The 17315-nt window shown below is 38.6% G+C and overlaps 1 protein-coding gene across 3 annotated transcripts in view; it reads right to left on the bottom strand.

Moving 5' to 3' along the window:
* The window catches only part of Cd44 (CD44 molecule (IN blood group)), an 88823-nt gene that overhangs the window by 21827 nt on the left and 49681 nt on the right, over nt 1-17315 (bottom strand). Inside the window, exons 6-13 of one of the 3 annotated variants that reach the window (XM_021183489.3) lie at nt 15099-15224; nt 12895-13011; nt 11781-11906; nt 9338-9451; nt 8763-8879; nt 5933-6052; nt 4388-4513; nt 765-866 (exon numbers count right to left, since the gene is read on the bottom strand). The exons of 1 other annotated variant lie outside the window; for it this stretch is intronic. In XM_021183489.3, coding sequence (XP_021039148.1) covers nt 765-866; nt 4388-4513; nt 5933-6052; nt 8763-8879; nt 9338-9451; nt 11781-11906; nt 12895-13011; nt 15099-15224 — 948 coding nt within the window. The remainder of the gene's footprint in view (nt 1-764; nt 867-4387; nt 4514-5932; nt 6053-8762; nt 8880-9337; nt 9452-11780; nt 11907-12894; nt 13012-15098; nt 15225-17315) is intronic. One more of the 3 variants, XM_021183498.3, reaches the window with a different exon arrangement.

Raw genomic sequence — 17315 nt, 5'->3', positions numbered from 1 at the left:
ACATTGATGACAATCAACACATGCCTGCTGGCTTTTTTCTTATGTCTAAAGGGCTCCTATGAAGGGCTCAGCTCATTATGTGTAGCAAGCAGTGAAATCCCTTCTTAATTTGGGATTTCTTTGATATTCTGCCAAGAATTTATGAATGGCTTTAGGCTGATCCTTGGGCTATCCTTATAGATGTATTGAAAATTAAGGGAACTAAAATTTTCATATTTCTTCCTTGTAGATATTTAGTGATAGAAAAAGATGTTAGCAAATGGTTCTTTTTGATTCCAGGAACTCTGCCGCCTTAGTCAATTATCAACAACGTGCCTTGGTCCTCCTCTGAAAGCTAAATGTGATTTCCCTATTTACTATAATGATCTGGCCCTCATATGTCTTCACACAATCATGAAAACAGTATTTCTTCTGCCTGGCCTGGAAGAAGGGTAGGAATCAAAAAGAGTCCGTTAAGACATGAAGACATGACGTGATGGTCTTCATCGTCACATGACTAGTTAGAGCTGGAAAATAGAGATGAATGACATTTCCATATCTTTGTTAATAAAAAAATCATTGACACTGGAGTAGACTTGGTTGAATATCAATGTGGATTAGAAGATACTCTACAAGAAAGGCCGACAATGAAGACAGATTCAGACCTTGGCTGAGCTAAGCCCCCTAGCAAAGACTGCCACCATTCCACCACCAAATGCAACATCTTGACCAGATGGGAAGTAGATAGATAGGTTAACAAAGGGGCTGTGTATCATTATCCTTACGAGTTGTCACTGAAAGTGGTCCTGTCCTGTTCAAGTCTTCCACCAAATGGGTATTTGGAGCTGCAGTAGGCTGAAGGGTTGTACTATGACTGGAGTCTGTATCTGAAGGAATCAATTTGATGTTATTGCAATATTCCTAATGCTAGGAAATGACCTGCGGGTCATTTATGTCATATAGCCAACTAATGCTTACATTCAGCCCAGTGAGAAGAAAGAATAGGTACACATGTCCAGAATTGGGATAAATTATTCTTTATAGAATAATCACAGGATATACACGGTTGTCATTTCAGGGCAGAGTTAGATGATAACTATCACATTTATTTGTTGGTTTGTTTTGCTTAGTCTGAAAGGAAGTTACAGGAGCACACAATGGGGCTTATGGTCTTTACAAAGGGGCAGAAACACAATCCATGTGTGACTTGCTTCATTCTAAGATAGACAAGTACTGTCAGACACGTGGAGACAAATAACACACATGAGCATCATTTTGTCATCTGCTCATCAGGCCAAACAAAACAAAACAATAGTAATAAAATTTTTCAAATGGACAGTGGTTACCTTTCTTGTCTCTTTGTTTTTGTTTCACAAAATAAACACAGAAAATAGATAACATATTACCCAATATAGCTAGGTGGAGAAAACAGAGAGTGCCCGTGGACAAATAGGATTCATTCTCCCCATAAATACAAGCAAGAAGCATCCTGGGAATCCTGATTATAGTGTTGAGTGGTGTGAGAATCTCCCTGGAGTAATTAAAAAGGCTGCTTTTTCTGATGGTTATCACAGATTTCTTGGACTGAAATAACAAGTTCAGAGTGAAATAGGGACCAAGAACCCCATAAAGAGCATCAATACAGCTAACTCTACAATTTACTCAATCCACCCACGCCACAGCCTCTGGCTGACTGACTCCAGTGGAAAGAAATCACTGGGATATGGCACCTACCTTGGTTGGTGCCCAGCAGTCTTTACTTGCTAAAAGCAAAGACATGCAAGATCTCTGTTAGAGAAAAATGTGTGGCTGATTCTGTTATCCAGATTTCAAAGAACAAAGACCAATGACCCACAATCAAAATTTTAAATGGATGTCTAGCCAGAAAAAGACCTTGTCTACAGAGAATCTGCAGTTACTCTTGTTCATTTTTCCTTTTATAAGTAAAATTCTTAGAGAACTATCATGCATGGTGGAAGCACAGTAAAGAATCTGCTGACATGACAGATCCATGATATGGTTAAGATTTGTCTTGTAGCAGAGAGAGAGGGAGGGAGGGAGGGAGGAAAGGAGGGAGGGAGGGAGGGAGAGAGAGAGAGAAAGAGAGAGAGAGAGAGAGAGAGAGAGAGAGAGAGAGAGAGAGAGAGAGAGAGAGAGAGAGAGAGAGAACATCCAGAGGCATCTGGAAGAGTCCAGAGCATGGCCATCAAATTGGGTATGATCAAGGCTAGGAAAGAGGGAGAGTGGGAGAGAATGGTGGAGATAGCGAGGTAGCAAGAGATAGAGAATGGAACAGAAGTGCCAGAGTAAGTAAGTGTGGGAACAGTAGAGAATAGCATGGAATTAGGAAGGTGAGTAGCTGGGGGAGGGAAGGGCCAGGGGACTGAGATGTGGACTTTGAAATGTTGTAAGAGGTACTTGGAAGCCATCATGGGCTTTGACATGTAGACACAGGCGTATGTCAGTGGAAAGTCATATGTCCCTTCTGCCAGGAGTTAAGGGAAATGACTCCTGTTGTCGAATGGTAACTCAAAAGTTCCCAAGGAATGCTGGCTTTTATTTAACTGCCAGAAAACCTCTGTCATTCAGCTTGAACTCATTTCTGGAGATTTGGACTACCTAGAGACCTAACATCCTTTTCTTTTTGATATATTTACTCATGGAATGCAATCATGTTGGAAACTTAATAATGACTCTGGAGTTCTTTTACTCTTTTTTGTTTATTTGTTTGTTTAACCAGGGGTCTCTTTGGAGCCCCAACCCTGGAAGCTAAGCACTTAGAACTGTGTGCTCAGTCTGCCTGTGGTGCTTTAGTAACCTAATGTACTCGTCCCAGCCTGGCCATTGAAACACTTTCATCCAGGCATAGTGATGTATGTGCATCCCTTGGCTTTTCTTTCTCTATGGATCAGCTCACGGGAGTCTCCATTTCAAAAAGTTCTCCACCTTACTTCCTTTTACTGACTACCCAGGTTTTTACCCTCCCCCCCCCCCGCCAATCATTAAATCCTTTGTTCTTTAATAGTCTCCAGGAAGTATGGGCTCTTCTAAGTGTTTTTAGTGTTCATTTCATTATTGACACTATGAATTTTTCTGTTTATTAATGACTCATGGTGTCAGATGTATTGTGCTATTAAATGTTTTATTTTGTCAGCTAACTTTTAAGTGTTTCTCAAGTGTAAATTAAGACAACACATCCTTGTGTCTCCATGATGCCTTATAAATTGAATTGTCTGTCTCCATACATGGTTGTTCACAGTGTCTGCTCACTAATATTGAGACCAGATAGTATTCGTAAAAAAGAAAACTATGAAGTTTTTGCTTTACTTTGGATATCTCCAAAGTAGTTTTGTAGTTATCCAATGTGGAGATATATATTCACTGAACTATTAGGATGTATTTCAGTTCAAATATACGTAGAGCATATATTTGATCATATACTTCTCTGAAAAAAATTTACCCCTCTATTGGTTATTTTTGAAATGTTACATTTCTGTGAGAAGGATATTTTGTCATGAGTAGGAGAAACAGAGTCTTCCATTTGTTGAATACTGAGAGGGCAGAGCCTATCAATTCTTGATATTTCTGTCAAACACGCTACTGCTGTTACAATACATGAAATTTGCTCTTAAATATAAAAAAATAGTTAAATAATTTACAATCTTTCTTTCTTGCAAAACTAGAACTTATAATTTTTTTTGCTCTTTTTAAATTGCTTAATTGTGCTTGTCTTGTATGTGAGTTCTCTATTCACAATTCACAGCTATTCTAGAAGAGCCATGAATGATCTAAATCCTAAATCCTTCAATACCACATTTTCTCTGAATGAGGCAAGAAGCAAGAGCTTTAGGGTTTTCTGAGTCATTAAGTTCTTTATTCACATTAACTACTCACCAGCTTTTTAATCACTTGGATTTCTCTACCAAAACCAAAATTTATCTTTGAATCTATAATGGAGACTGTCACTAAATCCATTATTTGTTGTTTATTTTGAAATCTTTGAACTTCAAAGACATGATAGTATGTGCAATCCCAGCCAGCACTCAGGAGATTGAGGCAGGAGGTTCATCAAGAATTGAAGACCAGCTTGGTCTATGTAGTAAGACCATCTTAAAGTAAGAAATGACCCACCTCTCCCTTAGCAGAAAGAACTTCTACTCTTGTCAGCCTAAGATTGACTTTCTTTTAATCTCCCTGCCAAATTCTTCACTCTCCAAATAAAACTTTGCATGTAGATGGATGCACATATCCACTCCTTACCAACTTGTATCAACAAACATTGTTGAAGACACATGAGGATGCTTACGAAAGTGGACTGAACTAAAAACCAATGGCACATTTCAAAAGGAAAAGGCACTTAGTGGATTACAAGAAACACAATACATTAAAAAGTCTCAGAGGCTATTACCCTTGCTTTCTGTTTGATGACCTTGTCCCATTGGATGTGAGATTGGGTCCAAGAAATCTGTCCAGGAAACATCCTCTTGACTCTGTGTTGTTATTCTTTGACTTGGATGGTTGTTGTGGGCCGAGGCTGTTGTGACCATGCAGTTCAAACAATTATCAAAATGTTATTTGGCATTTGGTCAGGGATATATAAACTGACTTTTTAAAAAAAGACTTCATTCTCTAAAGATGATAATAGGAACAGCTTGCTAATTCTGAGAACCAGGAGCTGCATCCGTTTAGGATGGTTCCCAGGTTTGACTTCATTTGTGCTTGTTTTCTTGGTCACAACATAGCATATCATTAACAAGTGCTGTGATGGATAGAGGATGAGTTATAGGCATCAAGGGAAGATGAAGTAATTGTCGACACATGCTGCCACAGTCTCCTAAAGAAGGAGGTGTAAGAACTCAAGTGCATGATGTCACTCTGAGACAAGCACATCCCACAGCGAAAGGCACAATGAGCGGGCGGTGATATACAGACGACATAAGGTAATAGCTTCCCAAGTGATGAGCATGAAAGTGGTACTCAAAAAAGCATCACAAAAGCACAGATGGAATCCATTAGAAGCATTGTCTTCTAACAATGACAAATGGCATGTGGGCACATGGTTTATGCCTTTGTTCCATTCTGTGCCACTGTAGAAGTATAGGAAGAAAGATTACAATAGAATCCCTTAGAATTAAACACACCAGGGAGCTAGTCACCACACCTGCTGTTCTACTAGTGATTCATTTATAAGTTGCCATGCACTGCAAAGAAATTATGCATCAGATTCTATATTGCAGACAGAAACATGGAGACACTTCCCACTGATACCAAGTGATAACATGGAATTCACACGCTTTGCAGAGCAGGGTGAATCCCAATGCTTAATCATCCAGACAAAGGAATCATGCACTGGAGCCTGCAGAGACATGTTATCATCCAGCATCTTTCAGAGATGATAAGATTTAAGGCTGATTCCCACTACCCCACAGTTGCAGAATAGAGAAGATGGCTTATTTGTAAATGTGATTAAACAGTAGTACATTTGAGGAGATAAGTAAGAGACAGGTAAGAACAAAAGATTTGATGACATCACATAGGTGTCTTTTTTATTGTAATGTATGGATCTAATCCCCCAATTCTAGATTTTTTATAACATTTTTATAAGCCTATTGTTTCACATAAATATAAGGAAAAGGCATAGTCTTGTTATTTAGTGAATGGGTTTTACAAAGCAGAAAGAGGATTTTAATTGGATAGGAGTTCTGTCATTATCTCACTGATACCTCAAATGAGATATGAAAGACACTCGTATAGACTATTTCTTTTGTGTGCTTCTATCTATGCCTGGCTAGGTAGCTTTTTAGGAGCTTTTAGATTCTGGATCTGTGTTTACTTCAACATGATGTATTAAGAAATAGACCACTTCCTTCAGTGTCTTTTTGTGCAATATCTTCAATGTCTAGCATTGAACTCAGAAGGTAGTTTCCACCCACATTGTGAAACCCTCCATTACCAGTTGTCCCTTCTGTCACATGGAAGTCTTCACTTGGGGTAGGGGGGTTCTTCCCCTGCCATCCATTCTCAAACCACGTCTCCTGCTGGGTAGCTGCTTCTTCTGCTGTACTATTAGGAGCTGCCCAGGCGAGAGGAGAATGATGATGATGAGCCGTGCTGTCCATTTTCTTAACAAACCCTCTGATATGTCTTTCTACATTACAGGTAGAAATCAAAAGATAGATGGTAGATAGATAGATAGATAGATAGATAGATAGATAGATAGATAGACATATACATACATACATATATATATGTACATGATACTACAAATAAACATACATAGATGATAGATACAAAATACATAGATGATAGATAAAAGATAGATAGATGCATACATGCATAGATGATGATGGAGGACAGATAGATGATTCATACATACATACATAGATGATAATAAATTGTTGATAGATATATACTCACATAGATGATTGATTGATATATAAATATATACACACATAGATGGTAGATGAATGGGCAATACATACATACATACATACATTCACAGATATATAGATAGACAGAGAGAAAGATAATAGTAACCAGTTACTAATATTCTGAAAGGTAGATTCTAGAACTACAACGCACAACCTGTTAATTTTTCAGATGGGAAAACAAGTTTTATTTTCTGAAAATCATGTACTCAGAGTAGCACAAAGTCAGAACTAGATGCTAACCTGTGAATTATGAACTCTCAGTATTATTCCTGATTTAATATTGTCTATGGCTTTATATATTCTGACAAAGAGAGCTTCTGTTGGAAGAATAATCTTTGTGTTTGGGTAATTTTGCAGGAGAAAACATGTTATATAACAACTCACAACACTATTGTAATAGACTTTTGCAAACAGACTGCATAACCTATAATAACACTCAGCAGAAATGGCTGGTGCGCACGCTGTCGGGATGCCTGGGATGTTACTACACTGATCTACTATGTGATTGTCTAGGGACATTTTTAATTGCTAAACTCTCTTCTTAACAAAGCTAATTAAGTGGAAGAAAAACCGATTCTAGCCAGTTGGGGAATTATATAAATAATAACAGTATCAGACAGGCTTAACCTTTCAAGCATTGTTTTTAAAAGTCGAAATGACTGGGATCAAATCCCATCAGGGTGCTTCCTGGAAAATCAGATAGCCACTGACATTTTTATTTATAAAAGCTCATAGCCAACTTCTGATTCATCATGAAAACTAAAGCCTATTTTAGAAAATGATGTGTGTGACTTTGTAATGGCAATATGGTTTTTAAATGGGATTCATGCTAATTTTGCTTTTATATTTTCCAATCCATTTTGGGGATTAACTGATTGTCCAAAGGGAGAAAGATACAAAATCTTAAGTTATTTTCTATTATTTTAAGTCATTAAGCACACACGTGTGCTCACAAGCTTACACATATGTCTACATTCACATTATCATCTCTCATATAAATACAATGATCCTTCAAGTGCCCAACCATGCCCTGTCAATTTCAGAATAGGCAGGAATGTGTTAGTAAAACAGAGTACTTCCACTGTATACCATAAGCGCTGACTCTTTTCTAGAAGTTGTAATGTCCCCTCAATGAAGTCATGTGGATTTTTTGCAAACACTGATGGTAACTTCTTTTTGTTAATTGTATCTGGATTCTCAAATTTTCTTAGTAAGCATGTTCCTTGACCATCATATTTTGACATTAGATATGTTAATTCCAAATTTCTCAATTAGCATTCTTCTAAAAGAGCAAATGTTTTACAGTAATTGACAAGATTTCTGATAGACCCCAGAGGAGACTGGAATGGGTCTGATTCCTAAGAGACATCTGTTTCCTCTTTATTCTTTTTTCTCAACCCTTAAGATTTATGCATATATCAACTTTACTGGGATAAAGAATAGATGTCTGTCAGACATTCAGTACAATGCCCAGGACTTATTACCTCTCAGATCTCAACTGTTTCCTTGACTCTCTGTGAACACACCCATCAAAACAGGAAATCCTAAGCTTCTTTGGTTTCTAAGTAGCTGTTTCTTACATTCCCCTTTAAGGATTTTTCAAGTGTATAAAACTTGTGTCTGAGTCATAACTTTAAAGGTGCTATAAGATGTCATCTCAAGGATCAGTTGTATTCCAAATTATTAGGCATTTCTCTGAGATACAGATGAAAGATGAGTACTTTCCCCTCTTTTCTTTTCTTTCTTTTCTTGTCTTAGGTTCACAATCCATTGGTGAAACATGAGATTGCTTTTTGAAAAACTTGATATATTTGTCTATAAGTAGAAGAACGGTAGGAGCATCAGAACCTTTCCCAACTTGCCCTGGTTGTTTTAAACAAAAGAAGGGTAGCTTATAATTAAAAAATAGAACATAGGAGCCACTGCCTTCTCACCAAGGACAGAAGGGGTTCAATTCTACCACAGAGTAAGGAAAATAGTATGATAAAAGAACATGTATCACAGAGCTTCATGGAAGATGAAGACTCTGAAGAACTGCCCACTCAATGAAGCTTTCTTCCCAGATCCCACACTAAATACCTGAAGTGCACACTCGAATCACACATTTCCAAAAACACACAGCAGCTACCAAAAACAGAACCCTTAGGAACCATTAACACAAAACCAGTGTCTCACATCTACTTTGCAGGCATTCTTGTCTGTTGGAAAATCTGACAACTTGCATCTTTCTTCCTTATTTTTAAAAATGTCCTCTTTCAGGCTCTGCAGATAAATTTACTGTGCAGACACTAACAGCTAAACAACATCTCTGATAACTTGGGTACCAGAACTTCAGTGCATCATCCTTCTTACTTGTGCTTGTAGCATGTGGGGTCTCCTCTTCATCCTGATACTCATGGTTATTGAAAGGAGGCTGTGGTTCCGGGGTCCAGTTTTCTCCATGAGCACTGGTGCTGATTCTGTCTATATCTGTTGCAATGATGGTTAAGTACACTGTGACTTCTAATCAAATAGTCTTTAATAATCCTCTCCTTCCACTAAAGTACAGGTTATCTATCTACTGGTTCTATGCCTAAGCATTATCTCTGAGTACTTACTCTCAATAAATCTGAGTGATTTCACTAATCTGCCCCAAGAGAAAATGAACAGGTACAAATTTCTTTGATATTACTTATTATTCCCAAATAGCCACTTTGCCAGAGAGAGTACCATAAACCATTAAGATATATTCATTTTTACAACAAAGTGACATAAAATACCTTATGTCCAAGAAGTATGATTGATAAATGACTCCTGTGTGGAAAGTTCACTAAGAATTTGTGATGAGACGTTAATTAATTTTCCCATCAGATACAAAGGTTTGACCTTCACAACATCATAAGCTTTGAGAGAAAGTATCGTTAAATGATATGTGCATAGCTCATTACCAGCCATCCTGGTGGTTGTCTGAAGTAGTACTTCTGGGTTTGAATGGTTTGGCTTCCACTGGGTCCAGTCCTGGTTGTCTTCTGTGTGGGCAGAAACCCGTGGAGTAGTTGCAACTGTCATAATGATGATTGAGGCAATTAGGAAAATGTTATTTCTTGAGCCTTCACTGCTTCCTTTGTACATTTGTCTCTTCTGTAGACTACGCAGCAGCTCATCTATACAGGGCTGTATAGATGGTTGAGTGGAAATGACGGAGGAGGAGAGAGTCTTAGCTTCATCCACCACGGTGTTTTGTATCTCAATGTCCTTTGAATTCTAACATAGAATGTCTTTGGATTTAGAACATGAGATCTTCTGAATATAATAGTGAAGGATGTTGTAGGAGTAGGAAGAACAGTGTTGAAAGCACTAACCCTCCACCAATTATGACCAAAGCTGTGAAGAGTTTTGCCCATCCATGCACATTGCAGGAACCCTCTGCACCTGAAAGTCCAAGTCATTCATTGGTATCACTGGCAGGTGTGCTAACTGTAGCTCCTTGAGCTGAAGAAGTTGATAGCTGAGTTACAACATAGGAATCACTATTGTGTTAGTGGCTTTACTGGGGACAGAAATAACCACAAGAGCCAAAGCTTTCCTGTAGGTGGTTTTTAGAAGGAATGTCTGCTTCATAGAGCCATTTAGCTCAGCTACTTTTTTTCTGAATATAGACTGAACATGGTTATCCATGAGAGTTCCATTGAATACAGAGCATGATATAAGCAAGCCATTCACAGCTAATGAAAGAGGATCAATATGCATACATTTATAGAAAAGAGCCACAAGTAACCATCCACCATCAGCACAACACATTGGAAAAGAAAGACATGTCAGTTCACCAATGCCGCAATAATAGCATGCAAAATAGGAAGCCTGGAACACAAGATGCAAAAAGATCCATTTTAACAAAATCTGAAATAATGTATTTTGTGAAAAGGCTATTTGCAAGTTCAACTTCCTTCAAATTCTATCTTGATACCCAAATAACACAAAATCATTTCACAAGTTAAGAAAATAATTTAGAGTCATTAACCACATTTCTAATAATTTTGAAAGAAGTTTTAGTTAGCCCAAGTCTCCCAAAGAAAAAGGGCATCTTGTTGAATTAAAGGGCCTATGTGTTATGTAGAAAATTGAACTGAAATTGAATACACTCTCTAAAGGTGGGGGGGGGCACAGGAACTTTACCTCCCAGAACCTGACCATATTTGCAAGGAAGCTACATCCTGGACCTAGAAGACACTGTCACAGTAATGCTCAATGTGTGGAGTTCCTTGGGTTCTTTTCTTAAGTTCTAAGCTCTGCAGAGGCATCCAGCTCAAGAAATACACAACTTAAGTCTACATATAGAAAATCTGGTTTCTCTCTAGTATTTGCTATATCATTGCCACACACTCCGAGGCCTTCAAGCCACAAGCTAACTTTTAGATCCTGCCCTCCATAGGTACTATTCACTTGGGAATGAAATCCTCCAATTTTAATAGGATAGATAGAACTCTTATTGCCTAAGGTAGCTGATACAGCACCCAAAACCCTGTATCCAAAGGTTAATTGTGTCCACTTTATGATTTTCATCTCTTTCCAGCAAAATCTTCACCTAGGACAGGTATAGAGGAATCCATCATCTAGCAGGATGGGATGTTTTCTCTACAATCTCCACCTCAGTGTCCATAGGAAGTTATATAGAGCTCACAGGTTTGGACTTGTTTACACAGTGGTGTCACTCTTTGCTTTTAGTAGTTAACACTAAAAGGTTTTAAGGTTGTGGTAGCATCTATTCTTCCTTCCAGTGCCATTCTGTTACATTGGTGTCCAGCAAGTTTGTTGAAATATTTTGAGTTTTTTCCTTTAATCATAACCATTTTTTGATTAATAAGGTAGTTCTTGAGTTTGGGCTTCTAGGTTTTAAGCCATTCTTGTGCCTCCCAAGCTTTCAATTTGGGTCATGTGAAACTTTAAATGACCATCCTCCTAATCACATGAGCATCTGTCCCAGCAGTCCATGAGCCTCTTGTAGGCAAACGTTCTGGCCTTTCCATCCCTTTGTTCCTATCTCTGGCACAGCATGGACACAATGAATATTAGTTGTGGTGCTTTAATATGCCACCCCCACAGCCACACTTGATAATGTAGGTATTTCTATAAGAGCAAACATTAATGAACGGAACAGAAAGAACTCAGGGTGTCTGAAACGGCATGAGCTATTTTTCCCAACAATATTTTTTGGTTCCCATTCATGAAATTTTATTTCATCCTCCAAAAGTCTCATCAGAATGAAATTAAGGTAAAAATCACAGGTTTAGTCACTGTTCACATCATCTGTTTCCAAAGAGAGATACTATATCATTTAGGTCCCTCAGCAAGCCTTGCATAAATGGTTCTACTGTAATTGAGTATTCTTACTGGTACTGGAGATAAAATCTTCATCATCATCAATGCCTGATCCAGAAAAACTGGGGTATTTGTCTGTTTCATCTTCATTTTCCTCATTTGGCTCCCAGCCTGTTGGGTTGGTATTTGACTCCGTACCTGTTGTGGTGACTTACATTAGTAGTTGAGCTGGCTGTCAAGCAACCCATTTCACCAAGGAAGAAAGTCAGGCATGGGAGATATCACGGAGTCCCCAAGATTTTAAGAAGAAAATGAGAGAGTAGGTTTGTATATCTGTAAACCCTCATCACTGAAGCTAATGTGTGAACCTTAAAATGACTGGTTATAATCTTTGCAACATAACATTCTCTTTAAGGAGGCTAAAGAATAACCATCAGTAGAGCCAGCCAAAGGAGTTAGAGCAGAACACAACGAAGCACAGGCCCATGCAAATCCCCCTTGCTTTCAGATATCTTTCTTATTACATCATTAGCATTTTATATTGAAGCTAGGATGTCAGGACAAGAATAGGAAGGTTTCACATCTCCTTATTTGCTGTTTCAAGACACAGTAACACCCGATGTCACATTTCTAAAATCTTATAGTTACATTCATATTTTAAAAATTCATTTGTTTTCTTTTATTCTTACTTTTTATCGGGGTTCATTGTATGAAGTAAAGGGTTTCACTAGAAGCAAGGGTTTTCATTCTGACATTTCTAAAAAGGCGCATGGACTTTATCCATCTTTAGCATCAGACCCTGAGTCTCTAATGTGAGTAAAAGCAAGGAGTTCTTAAGATTTTGCCCATTCTCAATAAAATTTACCACAAAAGAGAAAAAGATAAATTAACAGAAATGTTTTTGCCATTTATTAACCATCCAAAATTGTTCAAAAAAAGTTGAAATGTTCTGTTATCACCAAAGAATTGCCCCTACTTCATAGTTTCCTAAGACCCCTATAAAGTATAGAGAAGAAAATCATGTATTAGTAATATTAAATCAAACATAGAGAACACAGAGTTCAAGATCCTTCCTAAATTTGTGAGACAGAATGGTGTTTAGACTTTAACCACATCCCATAGGTTAATGAGAATTATTAAAGGCTGTCAAGCAGGCATATGTTATATGGTATCTATAACTCATTACCAGGCATCTTCGTTGTTGTATGAAGATGACTCTTGGACTCTGATGGTTGAAATAACCATGAAAACCAGTTCTGGGCTTCTTGCCTCTTGGGTGGTGTTTCAGGGGTGGTCATCAAGGCTGTTGTAACCATGATTGAATTGATTGTTGAAATGTTAATTATCAGTTCCTAAGTAATAGCACCGTAAATGTTTTCACTCTCTCCCTATATAGAAAATCACCTCTTCTTGACATGGGTGGTAAAAAGCAGAAAAAAGGAAATTAAAAGAAAAGTTCTGTTTCTTTCAGGAGCCCAAACTGTAGTTCACAAAATGTCAGAGGTGGAGGAACCTTAAATAACAAGTGGTCCGTTCTTTCATCTTAAGATGAAAAACCTGTGCTGGACACTTGTGTGAAGTCCAATTGTCAGAAGAGATGCCTCAAAGACTGCATGAGAACTATCCGAAGTCCCAGTCTATAAAATAGAACAAAGATTCTTTATTTGTCTCCTTTCCCATGAGGCCAAGTTAAGACCCATGGTGAGAATTTCAGAAATAGAATGTTCTTCTAAAAAACTAGAATTAAAGTATCAGATGATTAGAAAAGTTGGTTGAACTAAATCATTTAAGATCCTCTCCAAATCTAACCATTTGTGACTTTAATGGCCAGCTCTTAGGAACTCAAGCTCTGTGATATTCTTCACAATTGAAGGTGACCAACCAATATCATTCCCTAGGAGTTCAGAGTATGATATCTCTGCCAGCAGTCATGTCACCACAGGCATGTGACCCCATGAATCCCAAATGCAAGCAAGAATGGGACAGGAAGAGAGACATAGAAGAGGTCTTTCCAACTCTCTCCAAAGAGGACTCATATATCATAGAGACATGCCCCATAATCATTTTCATGTCAAATTGTTCTTTGCAAGGAAGAGCAGTCCATTTTAAAAAATAGTGTAAGAAACCAAGAATATCAGGGAGAAATGAAGAAATACAATGACTCCACCAAGACCAAAGCAACAGACTTGATTCGAATACTCTCAAAGATTGCCAATTATGTCGTCTTAATGCACATGGGAATATGAAATAATAGGAACCCAAAATACCAGGATAAGTTAAAGCAGAGAAAGCTGAAGCCACCAATAAAATTCCAAATGCAATGATCAATGAGATTCGTTTTGCCCGTTATCAAAAAAGCCCAGTAACAATTCAAGAAGAAACACAGCTGCAAAGCCCCTTTCTTTCCCATGGCTTGTCCTATGAAGTCCACAGATACAATCAGCATTTTTCTTATTCTGACATTACTCCCCCACAGCCACCCACCTCAGCATGATATTAATCATTGTGATGGAGCAACCAGAAGAACATCAGCAGGGTTTCCTTAGCTGATTACAAGGACGCACACACACACACACACACACACACACACAAACACACATCCATTTCCCCATTTCTGTAAAGACAATGCCTATTAAGAGATATCTGTCAATATAGGTTAATAAATGAAGAATTCCCTATTACCTCCTATTATTAGAAACCAGTGGTTATCAATCTTCCTAGTTACAACTCTTTAATACAGTTCCTCATGTTGTGGTGATCCCTAACCATAAAATTATTTTCATTGTTACTACTTTACAACTGTAGTTTTGCTACTGTTATGAACCATAATGTGAATATCTGTACTTTCTGGTGGTTTTAGGTGACCCTTGTGAAAGGGTCTTATCTCCAAATAAGTTTCAATTCACAGGTTGAGAACTGATGTTATAGGCTGATTGTCTTCCCCAACCCCCTAGGGCAAAGCTACCAGGTCAAAATACTTGAGAGCTAATGACCACATATCCCCAGAGCTTATTTGTAGCTCCTAGACACTGATATAAAGCAACAGGTTATGTCATTTCTTGATGTTTTCAGAAAAGGTTTTCAGTGTCAAAATATTTTTTTAAAGTCTATGTTTTTTATTCATTAATCATTACTTCTTTCTTTTATTGGTATGATCATTTGGTCAGTAGATGCCTTTTATGAGGTCATCTCTTCAATGACATTCCTAAACACAGGAAAACTAATTTGAAGTGAAAGTAAGGCATGTAGGAGACACTTGGTCCACAGCCCTCTGTGGCCACTGAAGATATCAGAACCTGATGTCAGCCAGGATGCTGTCTGTATATGAACATCTATCCTCCTTAACACCTCACTGAAGACAGATGATCAGCAAAAAATATGAGAGTTTACCTGTAGTTGCTCTCGTTGTGGGCTCCTGAGTCTGAGTTGTGGACTGTGAATTACCAAACCAAGACCATATCCAATTATTTTGTTTCTGAGCTGCTGCATGGCTTTTTGAGTGCACAGTTGAGGCAACTAGATTAATTATGAAAATAGTGTTTAGTGAGATTCACCTATATGAAACCTGTGTTCTCTGTCCTAATAGAATATCTCTATTTATTATAGAATGAGGATTTCAAAAGGGAAGTTGAGGCCACTTTTATATTTCCAGACTCCTACTATCTAGCAGAATCTCGGGACATCATCAACAAGGCAGATTAGGGCATGAAGTCAGTGCTTCTTGGTCTTCTACTCAACCCCCCTCAATCATATCCAGAGCCAACTCAATCAGCAAAGTAACTCTGATGGAGAGAGACTTCCTTTTCTCTTGATGGCGTCATTCAGCCACGACCCGGAGGTCTTCAGTGCAGCAGAGCTGACAGTGGCTTCCGCTAATTTATCTTCAGAGATTCTTTGAGGATGCTTGCATCTTTCCTGTCTGTTCAGCATTAGACCCAGGTAGTCTGTGACAGCTGGCATTTCAAGGCTCCACCCACACTCATAAGCACAACTTTAAACTTTATAGTTGGACAAGAATTTTGTAGAGGGTGTGCACCTAAAATGCTGTCGGTAGATAAAACTTTCTCCAGGGTCTGTCTATCACTTCCCCATATCGAGATGACAAAAGCAAAGAACTATTGAACTCTATTCCAGTTAGAGAGAAGATGATAAGAACATTTTGTAATTAAAAAAAAAAACATTTCATTTGATTTTTAGGTTGGATTGGTTTCCAGAATGTTCCCCCATAGTAACAAAATAGCAAATGCTATTGGGATAATTGTCTGAATCAGCTGGGGCTTTAAGAAAGAAAATGTTTTAGTTTAAATGCTTCCCTGAAAATCTAGGTTATGGTCTCCACATACTGCAAGGTGATTCTTGCATACCATGAAGAACCTACTGGATTCCATGCGAACTCCAGTTTAGAATGGGAGCATCACACATAACAAATGTCAAAGATCACGTTAGTGAAAGCAGTGAAAGAAGGTAATTACAAGGCTCCCAGGAAGGCACCCACAAGAGGCTACAGACTGCCTCCTGTGGAAAACTGCACTGAAGATGCACAGTTTCTGACCCCCACCTGGAAGTACCCCAGAGAATGAGCTAAGAAAAAAATGGACATACAGAAGACAAAATGAGCATGATGTCACCTTCCTAAGTGGAGCTGTGTGAGAGGAGACAGTGAAAGAAGTGTCAGCCTAGGCGTGAGTTTTCAATTTGCCCCACCCATGTAAGGTCATGTAAGATGGAAAACAAATTATTCACTTTACACCCAGAGGACAGGAAGTAGTGCTGTCCAAGGCAGGAGCCTCGTTCCTAAATTAGTTTAGGCTTCTTGATTCCAGAGAATTCCAGATGACCAATAAGAAGGAACTGATGACACACCTCCAGGCAGATTCTTCCAAAAATAACATTTATAATAAGCAGCCAGTGGGATAACCCAAGCCTACTGAGCCTGTTGTTCTTGCTAGTTTTCCCTGGTGCCACCCACTGAGCACCCTAAAGGGAGGAATGAGCTGGTTAAGCCAGGCACAGCTTCTTCCATGTCCTCAGCCAGCCCAGCCCTTGACCTCTGTTCCCCTGCATGCTAATCTGCATCCACTCCCTCTCACTGTGTCTCAGCCCTCCACCCAACAGTGATAAGTAAGCCCTCCGGAAGCTCCTTATGGGACTTAAAAGGTAGGATTCTATTCAGAAGCTTAGATAGCACAGCTCTCTTGCTACCTGCTACATTCAAGTAAACTTAAACTGGTGGGCAAACTGGCCTCTCCTCCACACCCATTAAAAAGAACTGAGTAAGCCACATGCTCTCTAAAAAATAGGAAGGCAAAAGCTCCTTTTCCCTCGATCCTGAGCTGTGTTTTAGTTACCCTTCGGTCACTCCTTTTCTTTGATTTCTGGGCTAGGATGCTGTATCCGTGAAGGGCGATCTGCCTCTGACCCTCATAAACTTCAGCAGTGTCTGGAGCAGAGAAGACACATGATATGGAGTGAATGGATGAAAACCTCACTGACCCTGGTTTCTTTTTTGATATTCATAGAGGAAATGACCTGGGAGGGCACGGAAGCTTGAACTGATATACCTTGTGGATGGATGGTGTCTGTGTACTTGTGCATGTGTGGAGGCTA

This window comes from Mus caroli, unplaced genomic scaffold (assembly GCF_978045245.1).
Source record: "Mus caroli unplaced genomic scaffold, Mus_caroli_1 scaffold_2, whole genome shotgun sequence".
Lineage (NCBI taxonomy): Eukaryota > Metazoa > Chordata > Mammalia > Rodentia > Muridae > Mus > Mus caroli.
The sequence above is the reverse complement of the archived record's forward strand: the minus strand, read 5'-3'. Positions and strand labels throughout refer to the sequence as shown.